The sequence below is a fragment of the Eschscholzia californica genome, unplaced genomic scaffold (assembly GCF_041429995.1).
Source record: "Eschscholzia californica isolate CP2 unplaced genomic scaffold, dmEscCali1.0.p SCAF_2, whole genome shotgun sequence".
Classification (NCBI taxonomy): Eukaryota; Viridiplantae; Streptophyta; class Magnoliopsida; order Ranunculales; family Papaveraceae; genus Eschscholzia; species Eschscholzia californica.
The window spans coordinates 42,040,357-42,056,841 of NW_028238309.1; the positions used below are offsets into that span (position 1 = coordinate 42,040,357).

Here is a 16,485-nt window from a genome sequence, read left to right on the forward strand (position 1 = left end):
GGGACTTTGAAATCCTCCGAAAATTTTGGAGTCATAATTTTTGAAATTTTAGTCCTTTGTTCCTCAGTAAGATTCTGTTTAAGAAGATCGTTGCATGCTAACATGGTAGGGCAAAATTTAATAGTGTGTCCTGTAAAACCACAAGCGATACAGAATCTCGGCAATTTTTCAATTTTAAGATGAACAACAATAATTTTGGTATTAGATAATTTCAAGTAAACTCTAGGAACGAAAGGCTTCTTCAAGTTTAGTTCAATCCTGACTCTCCCGAATAAGGACCATTTCATGGCGTCTTCATTAGTAGTCGGAGCAATTGTACCCAACGGTTCTGCGAGTCTATTAACAATGGTACTATTGAGATGACTAGGAGGAAGACCATGCATCTGAACCCAAAACCATGCTGATTCGAAAATATGATCACCCGGCATAACATCCAGTCGACATTTTTGTAGAACAATCAACTCCTCCTGAATGACCCATGGAGAACTCTCTAAAGCAATTTCGAGTTCTGTTGCCGTGTTGAATTTGATTAAAAACACGTTGTCTTTAACATCCGAAATATTAAATCGATTTGGTCCGTGTATCACTCTTAATAATCTGGACATAGCCTGGTTTATATCTATTTGCTTGTCGCTTTGAAACCAAATTACTCCATTTTTCACTATATCTAGTGAACTTTGATTAACATCATCTCCTTCAATCACTATTGGAGGAGGATCGTTGGTGGTCAAGGCCGCGAATTGTTGTATAAACTGGTTGCTTGGTTTAGCCATTAATTAAGAGAAAGTAATCTAAGAAAGAAAGCAGAGGAAACTCAAACGGAAGGGAAAAGAAGAAGAAGACAAGAGACTCCTGTAGAGCGACAGAGATGGAATTCCCGGCTATAACAGCCTGAATTCGAGAAAAGGAACAAAATCTAGAAAGGAACTGCCAGTAACCGTCTAACCCCAGCCAATAACTGCCAAATTCGAATAAAAAAGGATAATAACTGCCTTAATTAACCGAATGCGCCACCCCAAATGGTTGTCCGATAAGCCTAACCTAAGTCTCCGCCCGGGAGCAATATGTTTGTCTTATTAATCCTAAGCTATTAATCATTGTTTTTACACGTCTGTTATAATAAACATGTTATTAGAAAGAAAAGTTTATTTTTGTTTTTTTTCATTATGATCACTTGTTCTTCATCATCTCCACCATCGTTTTCTTAATCTTCGCCACTATCTCCTCATCCCTTCCTTTATTTTTTATTTTAATATTTTTTGGGAATGCAGTTGGGAAAAGATCCCCAAACCATATTGATGAGAAAATTAGAGATCACTTGTTGTACATCAAAATTAACATATGGAATATCTAAATATAAATAAAATTTTGTTGAAAATTTGTTTTTTGATTCTAACCTGATCGTATATTATGGAATTCTTTCACTAACTGTAACAAAAAAGTGCCCCCACTCATAAAATTTTCTGGCCTCGCCACTGCTTACTTTGCCGCCACCACTGTAATATTCACTTATTAAGTGAAAACAAACAACCTAAAATTTATGACAGTGTAATATTCCCTGATACCCTGTGATTTTTTCTTGGTGGTCAATACGCGGACAACCGTTTTTCTTATATGGACAACTATCTTATGTGGACAACGCAAAAAAATTAAATTTTTATATGGACATCACTAAGGGGACAACTCTCTATTATTTTCACTCAAGTCCTCTTAGAATCAGATGTATTATTTGATGACCTCTCTCTATCTCTATAAACCCTAGGTTAGTTTAGTCTTCATCTCTTCTATTACTTGTTCTACATCATCCCCCAAATTTCTAGAGAAAGAAACTCCTTGGAGAAGCATTGGTGGTTATGGCATCAAACAAACGCAAGGGAGTTGTTGTAGAATCTCCCCAAAGACAAAGGTTAGAACCCTAAAACTCTAAAACCAACCATTAAGAAGAAGAGGGTACTGATGGCAGAGAAAATTAGAGAAGATGTGGAAGACGAAGATGGATCTGTTGGTTCCGACTCTGAAAACGATGGTGAAGAGGAAGATGAATCTGGTAATTCGGGTTGTGCAAAAATATGGCATAACAGAACGTCACTTGCGACGAAAATCTGGCATAATCAGAAAACTTGCCAGATTTTCGTCGCAACTTAGCTTCTGTTATGCAATATTTTCGTCGGTTTTCTCCGGAAATACGGCATAACAGAAGCTATGTTGCTACGAAAATCTGAAAAATTATCCGATTTTGCCAGATTTGCGTCGCAAGTTATGTTCTGTTTTACCTCATCAATGTCATTAATGCTTATTATAGAAACGCCCGGAAAAACTTCTTCAGGTGCAGATTGAGGGATTTTGTCTTCTTCATCCATCTAGGGTTTGATAAAAAAAAAAATGGTAGAAACTACAGTTTACTTTTAGTAGAAGTGAAGAAAGAAGAATAAGACTAAGAAGAGATTTTGTCTTCTTCATCCATCTAGGGTTTGATAAAAAGAAATGGTAGAAACTACAGTTTACTTTTAGTAGAAGTGAAGAAAGAATAAGACTAAGAAGAAGGAAGAAGATGAAGAAGACAGTTTAGGTTTTCAATCTTTAACTATTATTTTCGTTAGTAGTCCACAAGTTACTAATTATTAGTATTTAAGACTTTATGGAGTTGTCCCCTTATTAAATCAAAGTCAACTAAGTCAAACATAGTTGACTCGCATCGGACCCGAAAATAATTGTCCATATAAGAAAAACGGTTGTCCGCGTATTTGCCACCTTTTTCTTTATTACCCCCAGGCCCCCACCCCCACCCCCCTACCAAAAAAAAGGAGTGGGTTATTTGAAGCGTGTAAGTTACAAAATTTGAAGAAACACGAAAAGAATATGACAGTGTGTATTTTTTTTTTTTTTTTTTGTTGAAATTGAATATGACAGTGTGTAAACAGAAGGAAGATGGACGGCCCACATTCCTGAAAATCAAATTTAAACAAAGACAAATCTCTGAAATCGTCACTCTTCTTAAATGGAATTCGGATTTTATTAACAAAATATCAGACGGTTAAAGATGAGTAGGACATCCCAACAAAGAAAAAGAAAAACAGAGAGAGAGAGAGAGAGAGTCAACTTCTGGAGGATAACAACAATCAGATTAAAGAGAGAAGTCTCAATCTAGGATTTTACTATTCTTTTAGCATTGATGTCTTCTTACGTTCGTTGCTTTTCTTCTCCGCTATCTTTTACTTCTTCTTCAAAGGTAGTTCAACAAACTTTCTTACATATATTTAGTATGTAGTTAAAGTATCAATTTCAAGACAGATGTTTGATTAATTAATTCACCAACCATTGTTTTTTAGGTTAATTTTGATATTTTATAATTGAAGAAGATGATGAGTGATGAATTTTTAGAGATGGGTTCTGCTGAAAACAATGGTTGGCTCATTGATTTCATGGATGAAGTTCAAGCTCCTGAGCTTATATGGCCTCCTCAAATTCTAGATGATCAATCTGTTTCAGGGTATATACTTTCTTTTAAAACTTTTTCGAATTTTGCAGATTTCTTCTCTGGGTTGCTGTTCTTTTAGGTTTTGTGGAGTTGAATTTCATCATTTCATCAGTGTAATATACAGGATAGCTAACCCTAAGCTGAACTATCATTAACCCTTTTATGGTGTAGCACCCATCCTGTACTTGATGTCTCACTGAAGGATGAAATCAATCTTGAAGTTTCATGTTTGAAGAAAAGGTAATAGACTATCAAATAGATAAATATGTTTCTCCTCAATTAATTCGGTTGTGTTCTTCGATATTTTAAGGGTTTATCTTCTAGGAGGAGTTCCAATTCATCTTCACTGAAATGAATTGTTCTAGTGATCTACTCCTTCCTTCGATCATATGACTGAAAAAATGTAGCTAAACTAGTCGTATTAAGGGCTAAAAGGGGCTCATCTCTGGGATCTAACGAAATTAACCACGAGGTTTATAGATTTCATAGATACGAGTGAACGTTCTTCTTGATAACACTTTGGAGTAACAAAAGTTTTTGGAAGAGAGGGGATGACAAAGGCTTCAAGAAGTGAATGGATTAGGTCCAAGTAATATGAGCTATATCCTAGTTCGTACAACCTGATTGAGTCAAACCCACGAAGAATCTAAACTGGATTAGCGCTCTCTGGGCAGCGTTACTTGTATGTTTTTATGTTATTTAACAAGACAAACGTACTAGCCTACTAGGTAGTTTTTTTCTAAGTCATATCTGAAATCCTGACTCAGGTCTGCATTGGCTGGAGTCAAATTTTAGAATCTTTGTTTTGTCTGACTCAAACGAGTTGGGTGTAGACATCGGCACAAAAGAACACCACCGAAGTGATGCATCATATAATCAAATAAGAAAAAAAAATACATAATTGCCCATTGTTATGGTTGATATAATCAAATACTTGAAGAAATTTATTTGGATATGAAATTCATTCTCTTCTCAGAATGGTTCTTGACTTCTTGCTAGGAGAAAAAACATAGCTTCTTTAAGTCATTATCTCTAACTAGTATTCTATCACTTCTTTTAGCAGAGCTAGGATGGAGACATGTGCTGGTCAAGGGACCAAAGCTTGTCGTGAAAAGATCCGTCGAGACAAGCTTAATGACAGGTAACATTATTGGTATTTGTAACATCAGATATTATTTGTGCATTCCGTTCCTCAAAACTGATGAGGATGAAGTCGTCTACTCTCAGGTTCGTAGAGTTGTGTTCAATTTTGCAGCCAGCTAGGTCTCCAAAGAGTGACAAAATCGTTATTCTTAGTGATGCAACTCGTCTCTTAAACCAACTACGTGCCGAAACCGAGAAACTTAAAGAAACAAATGAAGCACTTCAAGATACAATAAAATCACTCAAGGTAACATGGATAATTTGAGTCGCAGCATCGACACTTCCAACGGCTAAGTCATAGATGTTTGTGTTTTCACTTTCGGTTGAGTATATGTATAATTGACGGAGTGTGTAATTTATAGGTAGAGAAATTGGAAATGCGGGAAGAGAAGGTTAAGCTTAAGGCAGAGAAGGAGAAGATCGTGCAAGCATTGAAGGGAATAAGCTCGCCATCTCCATATTTGACACATCCCACGTTCCATTCTGCTTTTGCTGCAATAGGCACGACTATCCCGTACCATCTAAATTACCCGACGGGTCCGATGACAATGTGGCAGTGGATGCCACCAGCATCTCTTGATACCTCTAAAGATCATTTCCTCAGGCCTCCTGTTGCCTAAGACTTTCCCTTTCATTGTTCCTGAATTCTGAAATTGAAATATCAAATGGTAATCTTCAATGTGTTTTCATATTTTGATAAATTGCTAAAGAGAAGTTGGAAATTTGGAATGAGAATTTTGGGAGGAAAAGTTCAATTGGCTAGAATTTCTTTTATCTATCATATTATTGATCATTCATTCATGTCGTCTGGGTGGTGTAGTCAGTTATCACGCTAGTCTCACACACTAGAGGTCCCCGGTTCGAACCCGGGCTCAGACACATTTTATTTTTTAAGGGTTACTCTTTTTCAGCCAGTGAGTAGATTCAATTGGCTAGAATTTGGTTTATCTATCATATTATTTGTCATTCATTCATGTTGTCTGGGTGGTGTAGTCGGTTATCACGCTAGTCTCACACACTAGAGGTCCCCGGTTCGAACCCGGGCTCAGACACATTTTGTTTTTTAAGGGTTACTCTTTTTCAGCCAGTGAGTAGAGGGAAATCATGCCTCAATGGATGTAAATGGATGTTCATTTACAGATTCACAGAAACCTTCATCCATTTTAAACTCGACAATGGAACATAGACCACCATGATTTAGAGATAGAAAATCTAAATGGTGTCAGTCTATGCAAAATCTTCATCCATTTTAAACTCGACAATGGAGCATAGACCACATCATAGGGCATAGACACATAATAGTCGGACCTTGAATCAACTCTACATAGATTTTCGACATGATTTCAAAGTTAAGGGTCATGATATAACGAGGTTGATAGAGAACAAAAAAATACAGACATACTCTAGACATACATCCTATGTGGCTTGCTGTGATTCGTGTTTTTGATGATTCTAATTTACTACACAACGAATCACGGCAAGCCACATAGGATGTATGTCTAGAGTATGTCTGGATTTTCTTGTTCTCTATCATTTCTCATAGATTTTTGACATAATAGTTTGACTTTGAATTAATACCATATAGTTTTTCAATGTTATTGTGTCCGTTGAATGCTACGTTATTTACTTTGGTCTTTGGGAGACTATTAGGTTATTTCTTTAGCTTCAAACATAACATATTCAATAACCACAATTATACATCGAGATCATCATATTGCTTTTTTACTTCAAAGCAAGAAATATATTACAGTATATTACTAGTAGTTTTTTTTTGTTGAGAAATATATTACTAGTTGATCCTTGACTTTGTCCATTTGTTGGCCACTTAGAATTTTTTTTTGGATCTTGTACAAAAGAAAATGTTAAACTCATTTGGAGTATGATGTGATAGCATTTGATTCGAAAATGTCACGGGAAGAAACTAAATATCTGAGATTTTTTTTGAAGAACGTCATATGCCCACTCAATATTGAAAGTAAAACTCCTCATCTAGGAAATGACATCTAAATAATTTTAAGTTTGTTTTTTTCTTTTGGGAAATTGACTACGATGTACGTTAGTCATTGCAATGACGTTGATACATCAAAGATGTGATAAGCACGATACCGCCAAGTCTAACAAGAACAGTTCTATTGTTTTTTTTTTGAAAATTGACTACGATGTACATTAGTCATTACAATGGCGTTGTCACATCAAAGATGCGATAAGCACGATACCGCTAAGTCTAACAAGAACAGGTCCAAAATCTAACTAAACTATGGCCAACTAAACTATTACCTAAAGTCCAATTACATTATTTAGAGTTATATCCCTAGTAACCTCAAATTCAATAACCCAAAGTTTTACATCTTCCAGGGATCGAATCTGGGACCTCAAAGACTTTTGGAGTATATGTCAACATTTTAAATTTGTAGATCGTTGCATTATGTTTTTCGGGCTGAGGATCTTTAATAGTGTCATTTAGGAAATAAAATATGCAATTGACATTTACACATAAAACGATTTAAATTTTGGAGGTGCTCTAAGCATAGTTCTGTTCACGACACTTCATTTTGTCAAAACTCAAACCCCACTTTGATGGAAAAAGAAATTCATCGTCACCCATTAAGAAAAGTTTGAACCTTTTCACATGACGGTCTCCTGTATTTTGGTTTCAGGAATCACGCCCTACTATTAATTCAACTACTTTTATCATCTCATCTTGATTTTGATCGAAATCGAGAACTAGTATTGAAGCCGATTTCTTCTTTGATTCAATCTTTATTCATGGATGAATCTTATACCCGTCTACCTACCAGTCAATTGCTAGGTTCTGTTCCGGTAAGTTCTTGATGAATTTGCCCTAATTCTCGCGTTCCTTTTTCCCCCCTTTTTCTTCTTCGTTGAAATACATTAATTTGATTTCCTCTCGTTTTAGGGCTTAAATGTCATGTTATTAATGCGATCAATTTTTGAAAATTTTGCACTCCTTAGTAGTTGTGAAATGCTATTTATTAGTAATTTTAGCTGCCATTTTTTCTCTGTGTCTTTAATTGTGGAAATTTTGATCTACAAATGAGAGATTGGATCATGGGAATTAATTTTGGAATTAGGGTTTTGGTTGGGCAATTTGGTTACTGACGTTTCAGAAGATCTTAATAATTTTCAAGGTTCTAGTTCTAAACCAGTTTTCTCATTGAACAACAACAAACTCAATGGGAAAAGTTAATTACTAATAATACTATCATATTTCGTTTTTGTTTGGCAAGATTTAGTTGTATTAGTTAGTATTAAGCAAATTCATTGATGACATTGAAGCAATTGCATTTAGTTTTCTTCTTATGACTACGGATCCCCTTCGCCTCACTGACGTTGTTCTTGGAAAATTTAACCTTTTTTTCGTGTGTGGTGGTGATTTTGGAGTTCAAAATTGGTACTACTAGGTAGGGTTTTTTTTCCTGAAAAATGTTCTATTGGTAGCATAAATATATCAACTATTGTTGGTTGTTGTTTCTACTACAGTACTACGTAGGTAAGAGAGCATCGAAATAACTTAAATCATAGGTTTCTTGCTTGTCGGATACTCGCATTTATGTGTGTTTCCGTGCTTGCGTTTTACAACTGTTAGCTTGTAGTAAAGTTGAAAATTCAGAACCACGTTTTTTATAAATTAAGCATTTTCCTTAATATTGAGGTTCTTAGAAGTGATTATGATAAATTTATAATGTTTTGGTTTTATGTTAATCCTTCGCCACTTCTTTACAGGCTGTAATCATTGACGAGAAGAAAACTGAATATACAAGTAGGGCGACTAAGTTTTAGTCCTTATATCTCTCTTGAGCCAATCTTTGTTCTCACTTTCTTGTTACAATTGTGTCATTCCACTCTCTAACTGTTCGTTCGATTTCTCTTTCTCAGCCCCAACAGCAAACTTGCAAATATTTCCTCCTAATACTGGAAAAGATAAAGGGCAGGGATATCAAGGTCTAGGAAGCAATAGTGGAAGGTCGCCAAGTGGTGAATACTTGTTTTTGTTCTTTGCATTGAGTAATTACGTTTGAATTCTTTGTAGTTCGTATCTATATCTGTGCAGTCATTTCGCATTTGTTAATTAAAAGCACCAATTCCGTTAATCAATTAGAGAAACAACAAATTATTATTAGAAATATCTATCTGAATGCATAAAGATCTAGATATTCTCTATTTGTTCATTTCGCTTATTTACCATGGAGTCCTGGATTCTTCTACAGGAGGAGATGCTGAGCAACCGACAAAAAATTGGCAGGGCATGTTTAACATCTTATCGTACATGCAATATTTCAATGTGGATACTGAAGTTGTTCTTGACAGAATTAGAAGTTCACTGTATCCCATCCACGGAGATTTTTTTATAAAGGTTGACGATAACCCGGATTTGTGAGTTGAATTTCTTACTCAGTCCGCTCTTCTAAAACTGAATTACTAACAAAAATAAGTGAGTCGAGCTGGATCATATGTAGTTATGACCGGATTTGTAGGACACTAGAGAGTGAGAATAGCTAGTTGTCTCTCCATACTGACATAATCTCAACCTGCGATTGTTCCTAAGAGAAAAAACAAATCACATTTTGGTATTGTGATAGAAATTTCTGGTTACAAAAGCCTTCAGTTTCTGTTACTTGTATGCATGTGGTCCTTGCCCTGGTTTGTACCTTTAATTGTTTGTTTTCTCATGTACTTACTTTATTTTCTTCTAAAAGAATTGCACATACAAAAAACTCGAGGAGGGCTTATTGGTGCAGTATTTGTGATATTTTAGGTATGGCTGGATATGGATCTCAACTACACTTGTCTTTGTGATTGCTGCATTTGGAAATTGTGCCACCTACTTGATGGATAAATCTAGCGACAGCACAACAACATGGAACTTCGATGTTGGATATTTCACCTTGGCATCTGCTGCAGTATATGGTTACAACATTGTAGTGCCTGCAGCGTTTTACTTCTTGCTTCGGTATATGGGATCAAATGCAAATCTTGTTCAGTTCTGGTGTATGTGGGGTTATTCTCTCTTCATCTTTGTTTTTAGCTCTGTAAGTGTCCACTTATTCTTGCTTCACTCTAGCTTCATTGTACTCCATGATCGTTTCGGTCCTCTAACATATTCTTCTGCTTGAATTATTTCAGTTTCTGTTGGTTATTCCTCTAGAGTTTGTTCGGTGGATCGTCACTTTACTTGCAGGGGGAGCATCAGCTTGCTTTGTTGCACTCAACATAAAATCTTACACAGGAGCAAGTGATCTTAATTTACTGGTTGTTGCCTCGTTTGTTCTGCAATTAACATTGGCGTTACTAATCAAGATCTTGTTCTTCCCTTGAACCTAATTAGCTGGGTCACGTATACGGTTTAAGCTCTAAATTTTGCGTTCACTAACAAGTGGATATGTAAGTTCTGTTTGCTTTTTCCTCGTGGAAGTTTAAAACGGAAAACAAAAAGAAAGAGATCGATGTTACAGTTGTAACCTGAATAGGACGAGAGTCAGGATCAAGCTACTCTGTTTCGTCATGGAATTAACTATATGTTACGCCAAGATGCGTGTAATAGAGCTGTGATTAGGTAAAAGTTGGCTTGTGATTTTTGGATAGGTTGTGTTTGGATTTGGAAAAGATTGATGGTTATAGTTTGTCAATGAGTTGGTTGATGTGAATGGGCCTAGTGTAGTTTGAAGGTTACTAAAAGAAAATATATCATTTTAAGATATACTTGTGAGGGGCTTTGTTTTGTTTGAAGATTTGTGTAAATCAAATATTGTGACAGTAAAACTTTGTTGTTTCTTCATTTTCTCACTCTATAAACTTTCTTGTTTGGTTTTAGATAGGCAAGTTTTTTTTTGGAGATAAATGAGGTTTTATTTTTAAGATTATGTGCATTGTTATTGTACAGTATGTTATTGGCCACCTTATCCACTCGACCCAACCGGTCACCACCACCCCTCAGTGTTTGCTTACATAGAGTTTAAGAACAGAAATAGACTTTATTTAATACTATTTTCAATATATCTTACACACAACTCGATCACTATGTATAGTGTTTATTGTTTAGCTAGAGAGATAGTGAGAGAAGATAATTTCTGTTAATCCTATTTAGCAACAAGGCTACACAAACCGCCTCGGACTCCCACTTGAACTGGGTTTCTCTCACATGCGGTTTAAGTGGGAGTCCCACGAAGTGGGTTGAGTATACTTTTTGTTTAAAGAGAGAAAATAACAAACCTAAGAGCATCTCTAATGCAAGACTCAAACTCTAAATCTTAGAGTGCCACACAGGATTTTTCAGAGTTTTTCTTCAAAATCCATCTCCAATGCAACACTTAACTCGGATCTCTAAGGATCTCTAAAATGAGGTGGCGGTAGCTATTTTAGAGATCCTTAAGAGGACACTCTAAATTTAGAGTGTCCTCTTGAGTGCCACATAAACAAATCAATAAATTTCACACCAAAATAAGGTTTTTTGAGTTTCTCTTGAGTGTTGCATCGGAGAAGGCTTTCAAATAGAGTATCTCTAAATAGCCAAATAGGAAAGAAACCATTTAGAGATCCATTTTTCATACTTGACACATAAGATTTTTAGAGTTTTTCTTTAGTCTTGCATTGGAGACGCTCTAACCTTAAGTTAAGTCTGTTATTTTCTTAACAGAATTTTGTTTCTATCACATGCAGTTCAAGTGGGAGTCTAACGAAGTGGGTTTAGTATACTTTTTGTTTAAAGAGAGAAAATATCAAACCTAACCTTAAGTTAAGTCTGTTATTTTCTTAACAGAAATTCTTTAGGCACTCTCAACTCTGTGACAGAAATATTAAAAGCACCTCCTCAGTTGTTACTTCTACCTTCTTCTTACACCATTGTAACACCTCCTTCATCATCTTTGAGCTGACTAAATCTATTTTAATATGCTATGGTTCCGCTTTTACCTGCTTGGTTTCATATAAGGTTTCAAATTCTGAATGTGTGTTCCAATTTGGATGCACACTGACGAGCCGAGATATATGTTTTACTTTGCTTCTTCCCAAGGGAAGTCTTCATATTATAAACAGAAAATGAAAAGAATGATTTTGCGAGAAGAATTAACCTAATGATCTTTGAGGCTTTTAGAAATAACTAATACTAAAAAAAAAAAGAGATCATTACTTTCTATATATTTTCTTGTTTGGTTCGAATCTCTCTCTTTACGAGCAGTTTAAGTTCTTTTTTTGATATATGTGGGTTTGTTCCTATATAAATATATCCAGCCGTGTATAAATGACATCAATTAGAGCTTAGTGGTTGTGATATTGAGTTGTGGACGAGTGGGAGCTTGAGGCTTTGAGTTCGAGTCCCACTATATAACATATAATCAATTTGAAGTATTTTAACTTTTTAACTCGAAAATATTCAATTCAGCTATCTTAAGTTACTTAAAATTCAATTCAACTACTCTAAACCATATAAAATTCAACTTATCTACCATAAATTCTACAAACTTTAATTCATCTTTCATAAATCCTACAAGCTTCAATTCGTCTACCATAAATCTTATAAAATTCAATTTATATACCTTCTATTTTCGACGCGTTTGAGTTCATCTAAAGATTTTGTCATTTTCGACAAAAGTAAGTTGATGCGCCTTACTGAATTTTATCTCTCATATTCCAATAGTCTTGACACTATGTTACTTAGTTCTCAGCTTGATGATTACATTTACGTAATGAGGCAGAATGATGATTTCTCAAATTTAGATGGGATTGAAACTCTTGCTAGAATATTGGTGGAAACTAAGAGAGATAAAATATATCATTTAGCTTATTTGTTTATCACTTTAGCACTAATTTTGCCGGTTGCATATGTCTTCGTTGAGAGAGTTTTTGATGCTATGATGTTAATTAAAACAGGTTTAAGAAACAAGACGAGTGATCCGTTGCTGAGTGCTAATTTAGTAGTCTTTATTGAAAGAGAAGTTTTTAGTGAAATTGACAATGAGTCGATTATACGAACATTTCAAAATATATACTCTCGTATTGGCCAATTGTGTTTGTAATCGTTGATGTATTAATATAATTAATAAATATAAATATTTTGTTAATTATCGTGTTTGCAAATAAAATTTTTGTTTAAATATATAAATTCGCACCCCCTAAATAAAAATCCTGGATCCGTCCCTGTTTTAGAGTATGTATATTGTTACCTAGTTATCTTCCTATGGTTTCATTATTTATTAGATTATGGCATTATGAGCTAGTCATTTTAATATTTTCGTTTTGTATCATCAAAGTTAGGCTTTAAGCCTTCAAGATAAGTGGTTTAGAATAAAAGAAACAAAAATCCAAAATAACATTTTAGTATTTTACATCATCTTAAATAGGATCAATTAACAAATTACTACTTAGCTACCTACGTAACTTATGAGTCAAACTTGAGATTTTGTGTCTTAACGGTAACAATTATACTTCTGCTAGATTATTTCTAAGATATTTATCTAAAATAGTATAGTCTCTGAATATTATTGTTCCACGTTGTCTTCATAAAACACATACTCATTGTGCGAATGTATTTGCCTATATGTAAATTAGAAATATAATTGGGTCAGATTCGTCTGTACTAACCATTCGATGTGGCCTGTGGGAAGAGCCTTTCTACGTATAACTTAGGAAAGTAGGGTTAGAGTTATATTGGTCCCACTGTCACGGTCTACACTAATCATTTGATATGACCAACTGGCCACACGTCACAAAACTATGGTTTAGGGGTTTACTTTTTTTTATCGAAAATTGTTTACCGATTAACTTTTGATGTAGTAAAAAGGTAAATATAAACATGTATACGAATTAGCACCACAATATATGTTATAGATTTAGAAAGTGTTGATATTATTGTGGTTAGTAGCAAATGTTGCTTGGATGAGGATAAAACTTCAAAACGTATATGATAGATGAAAGCACATGGGATAAATCTTCATCTCCCATTTTTGGGTCAACAATCCTCATGAAACCCCTGACACAAATTTTGGATGATTTAAGGGGGTCCATTTAATAAATACCATACGTGTCTTACAGAAGCTGATGTTTAATGGAAGCCGCATGAAATTATCTTCTCATTTTGTCTTGACAGTTTTATAATAATAGAATATCAATACGGCAGTAATGTCATTGGCTAGCTATTGGATCTTTCTTCTCTACCTTGCATGACACTTATATTGAGTATGCATTATATGACATAAATATTAGTATATTAATCTCAATCATTGCCTTCAAAACATACATGTTACACAAAATATATGAATATATCAATCATTGAGTTAAAGACTGTAAGATGGTCGAATAAGCTAACTCTACTTTAACATTCGAGGTGAAAATATTTTATAATTGGTTGTTATGTTTTTCTATGTCTCGATTTCAATCTCGAGGCAGATATAGGAATTAGAGTCGATTTTGGCTTGATCTGAATCGTCAAATTCATAAACGGAGTATTTCATTACGTTCGTCTAGGTCGTGGTAAATCACTCTTTAAATACCAACCAAGTCTTCTGCACATAAATTACATCGACTAAATTAATAGTTGGCCATGTCTTTCACAAATGCTACCGCTGCTTCATTATAACATGATCAGCTGAACCCATAACCACGAAATTTTTGAACTTTTCTTGTGTTTAAGTTGGCTTCAACATTTGCTAACACACTATATGAAATATATATAACAATCGGTCAACATATGGAAATGACATTAATTAGAGAAAGTTCATGGTCGGTACAAATACTTTTGTTTTGAGTAAGGGGGAACAATGTCTTTAAATGATGAAGAACCCAAGTGTATTGATTTGTAACGTCTCCATCCATAAAACAAGTGTCTAAGTGAAAAATTTCATAGTAGACGTAATACCAACTATCTCTCAGGCAATGAATTTTTGTAACGATTTTTTTATTATAAGTACAATCGAGCATCAACACGATATTAAATCACTTTAACTGTTTAGTTGAGTCAGTGTGTGCCCCAAAATAAGTTAACGACTTCATCTGTCTCTTCATTCCTCAAAAAGTGATAAACATGCATAGTTGTGTTTCATTAACAACTTGATGAATGGTTACATTGGAATTCTCCCTTCTTGACTCAAACTATGTATCCTTGACTTTGTATTGTATATGGTTTTCATTGTGGAGGTATTATCGTTAAATTAGGCATACATTTGCGAAAGAATTTGACATAATCTTATACCAATCCTCAAAAGCTTTTGAAGTTTGAACTACATCCTTCTCTTCACAACTCAACCTCTTAATATATGCATGACCAAGAAGACTTTCTCTTAACTCGTGGTTATGAATTCTTTAAACCAGATACTCCACTTATCATCCTCACTTGGTGTTCCTTTGAGATCAAATGAACAAGTGCACTTTTTTGTGCTAGTTTTCCTTTTTTTTTTTTCTTCGATGTGTTGATTTGGTTTTGAAGCCAATTTTTTTTTGACGTGACTAGTACTCACCACTTCTTTTACAAATTAGTTGTAATTTGGGTTTAGTGTCGCCTTTTCTCAGCGATGATTTGTCTACCAAAAACATAAACACATGTATTCTTGTAATTTCTTTAGCCCATTCGACTAGCTTGTCTCAGGTTTCAAACACATTCGCAACCACACAATGCTCACAAACATGAATATTAACTCTTTGCCCCTGACTTGAATCTAGATCGTCATTTTAATAATTTTGTTGACGAATGTTCTCTTCGCTGCAATGAGAGGAACTTTCATTCAAAAAAAAAGAATGGGTATGTATCCTCTACTTCGGCATGCCACTCATCCGCCCTATAGGGACCTCTGAATCACAAAGGTCTGAAGAAAGTGTGAGAAAAATGGAATCTCATTTAAATCAAAGATCTTTCAGAAATAGAAAAGAAAATAAGAAACAATATATGGTTCAGACTGGTTAATCCGACACTCAAGAAATACTCTTGCATCAACCGTACTGATTGCCCACAGATCAACCAGTGTACAATCACTCGGAGGGGTCGATCTGAGATTTCTTAAGTGAAATCGGACTAGCTCTAGTCCGAGTAGACCTAGTTTTTTTTTTTTGGAATTAAAATGGTTATATATAACTCAATGAAAATTAATAAAATAGGTCATGAAATGCTTATATATACCTCTGTGCCAACAAATCCATGTTCAGAAATCAATAGGGAAATCCCGCTACATGTATCCCTAAACTTTTTAGAGTTTCTTTCATCCATGAATTTTTGTACTTTAAAAAGTGATCTAAAGCAACACAATAAAAGATGATGTCGGTGGTGGTCGATGAGGACCCATCGGTCTACCGGTCTACCGGTGGTACTCAGTGAGATCTTTAGAGATGGAGAGTGAATGGATTTTTAAAATCTTTTGTATGGATAAGGGAGAAGAAGATAAGAAATATACAAGTTAACAAAGCCCAAAAAAATATTTATTCTCACTCTAAAGGGGGCGCTTAGATGTTAGAAGTCAAACGAGATGGGCTATAGTCAATCTCTGTAGCGGTGCGCCAAGAGTAGTTAGGCAGCACGCCTATAGCCGGACCCTTGTGTGAATATCCCAAAAAAAACTATTCCATCAGTGTTATACGTGTACTTATAAGATGGTGATAGGCAACCTAACAGGCTTCACAACAGTTGCCATAGCCTCCCCCACATAAGAAATTTCACATAAAGACGTTTGTTATGCAGAAACACGTATAAGTTCACTTTTTACCTAAATGACCACGCTCTCCTTCTCCTCCCACTCTCTCAGTGACACTCAGACACTAAGTTATTCCAGGTTAAAGGTTAACCAATTTTTAGTGTCCCCTAAAAGAAATTGACTCTAGTCAAAATCTCTTGACTTCTGACACTTACGAACGTCTTGTTTTGG

General features: G+C 34.9%; 2 protein-coding genes and 2 non-coding genes across 8 annotated transcripts; all 4 read left to right on the forward strand.

Moving 5' to 3' along the window:
• Positions 1-3,113: 3,113 nt before the first annotated feature.
• LOC147558030 (transcription factor ILR3-like) lies at positions 3,114-5,386 on the forward strand. 5 transcript variants are annotated; one of them, XM_086659590.1, is made up of 6 exons: positions 3,114-3,229; positions 3,330-3,490; positions 3,650-3,718; positions 4,539-4,619; positions 4,706-4,868; positions 4,984-5,386. In XM_086659590.1, exons 2-6 carry the CDS (start codon positions 3,360-3,362, stop codon positions 5,239-5,241), a joined length of 702 nt encoding a protein of 233 aa, XP_086515716.1. In that variant the 5' UTR covers positions 3,114-3,229; positions 3,330-3,359; the 3' UTR covers positions 5,242-5,386. The 5 variants fall into 5 exon arrangements, with proteins under 5 accessions (XP_086515716.1, XP_086515720.1, XP_086515718.1 ...); XM_086659592.1 differs by having other exon boundaries at positions 3,132-3,229; positions 4,542-4,619; XM_086659594.1 differs by lacking the exon at positions 3,650-3,718 and having other exon boundaries at positions 4,542-4,619.
• A 40-nt stretch (positions 5,387-5,426) lies between these two features.
• TRNAV-CAC (transfer RNA valine (anticodon CAC)) lies at positions 5,427-5,500 on the forward strand. Its single transcript has one exon. It is a non-coding gene; the product is annotated as a tRNA-Val (tRNA).
• A 99-nt stretch (positions 5,501-5,599) lies between these two features.
• Positions 5,600-5,673, forward strand: TRNAV-CAC (transfer RNA valine (anticodon CAC)). Its single transcript has one exon. It is a non-coding gene; the product is annotated as a tRNA-Val (tRNA).
• A 1,414-nt stretch (positions 5,674-7,087) lies between these two features.
• On the forward strand, positions 7,088-10,453 carry LOC147558033 (uncharacterized). The gene is made up of 6 exons (XM_086659595.1): positions 7,088-7,441; positions 8,366-8,402; positions 8,519-8,617; positions 8,851-9,016; positions 9,399-9,672; positions 9,767-10,453. The coding sequence occupies exons 1-6, from the start codon at positions 7,388-7,390 to the stop codon at positions 9,956-9,958; spliced, it is 822 nt and encodes a 273-aa protein (XP_086515721.1). The 5' UTR covers positions 7,088-7,387; the 3' UTR covers positions 9,959-10,453.
• The last annotated feature ends 6,032 nt before the right edge of the window (positions 10,454-16,485 follow it).

Excerpts from the sequence above, each read along its gene's own strand:
- LOC147558030 (XM_086659590.1), top strand. The coding sequence starts at position 3,360 with ATGATGAGTGATGAATTTTTAGAGATGGGTTCTGCTGAAAACAATGGT. Across the intron at positions 3,719-4,538 it reads GTTTCATGTTTGAAGAAAAG|CAGAGCTAGGATGGAGACAT; the intron begins GTAATAGACTAT and ends CACTTCTTTTAG. Across the intron at positions 4,620-4,705 it reads CGAGACAAGCTTAATGACAG|GTTCGTAGAGTTGTGTTCAA; the intron begins GTAACATTATTG and ends GTCTACTCTCAG.
- LOC147558033 (XM_086659595.1), top strand. The coding sequence starts at position 7,388 with ATGGATGAATCTTATACCCGTCTACCTACCAGTCAATTGCTAGGTTCT. Across the intron at positions 7,442-8,365 it reads AATTGCTAGGTTCTGTTCCG|GCTGTAATCATTGACGAGAA; the intron begins GTAAGTTCTTGA and ends ACTTCTTTACAG. Across the intron at positions 9,673-9,766 it reads TCATCTTTGTTTTTAGCTCT|TTTCTGTTGGTTATTCCTCT; the intron begins GTAAGTGTCCAC and ends GAATTATTTCAG.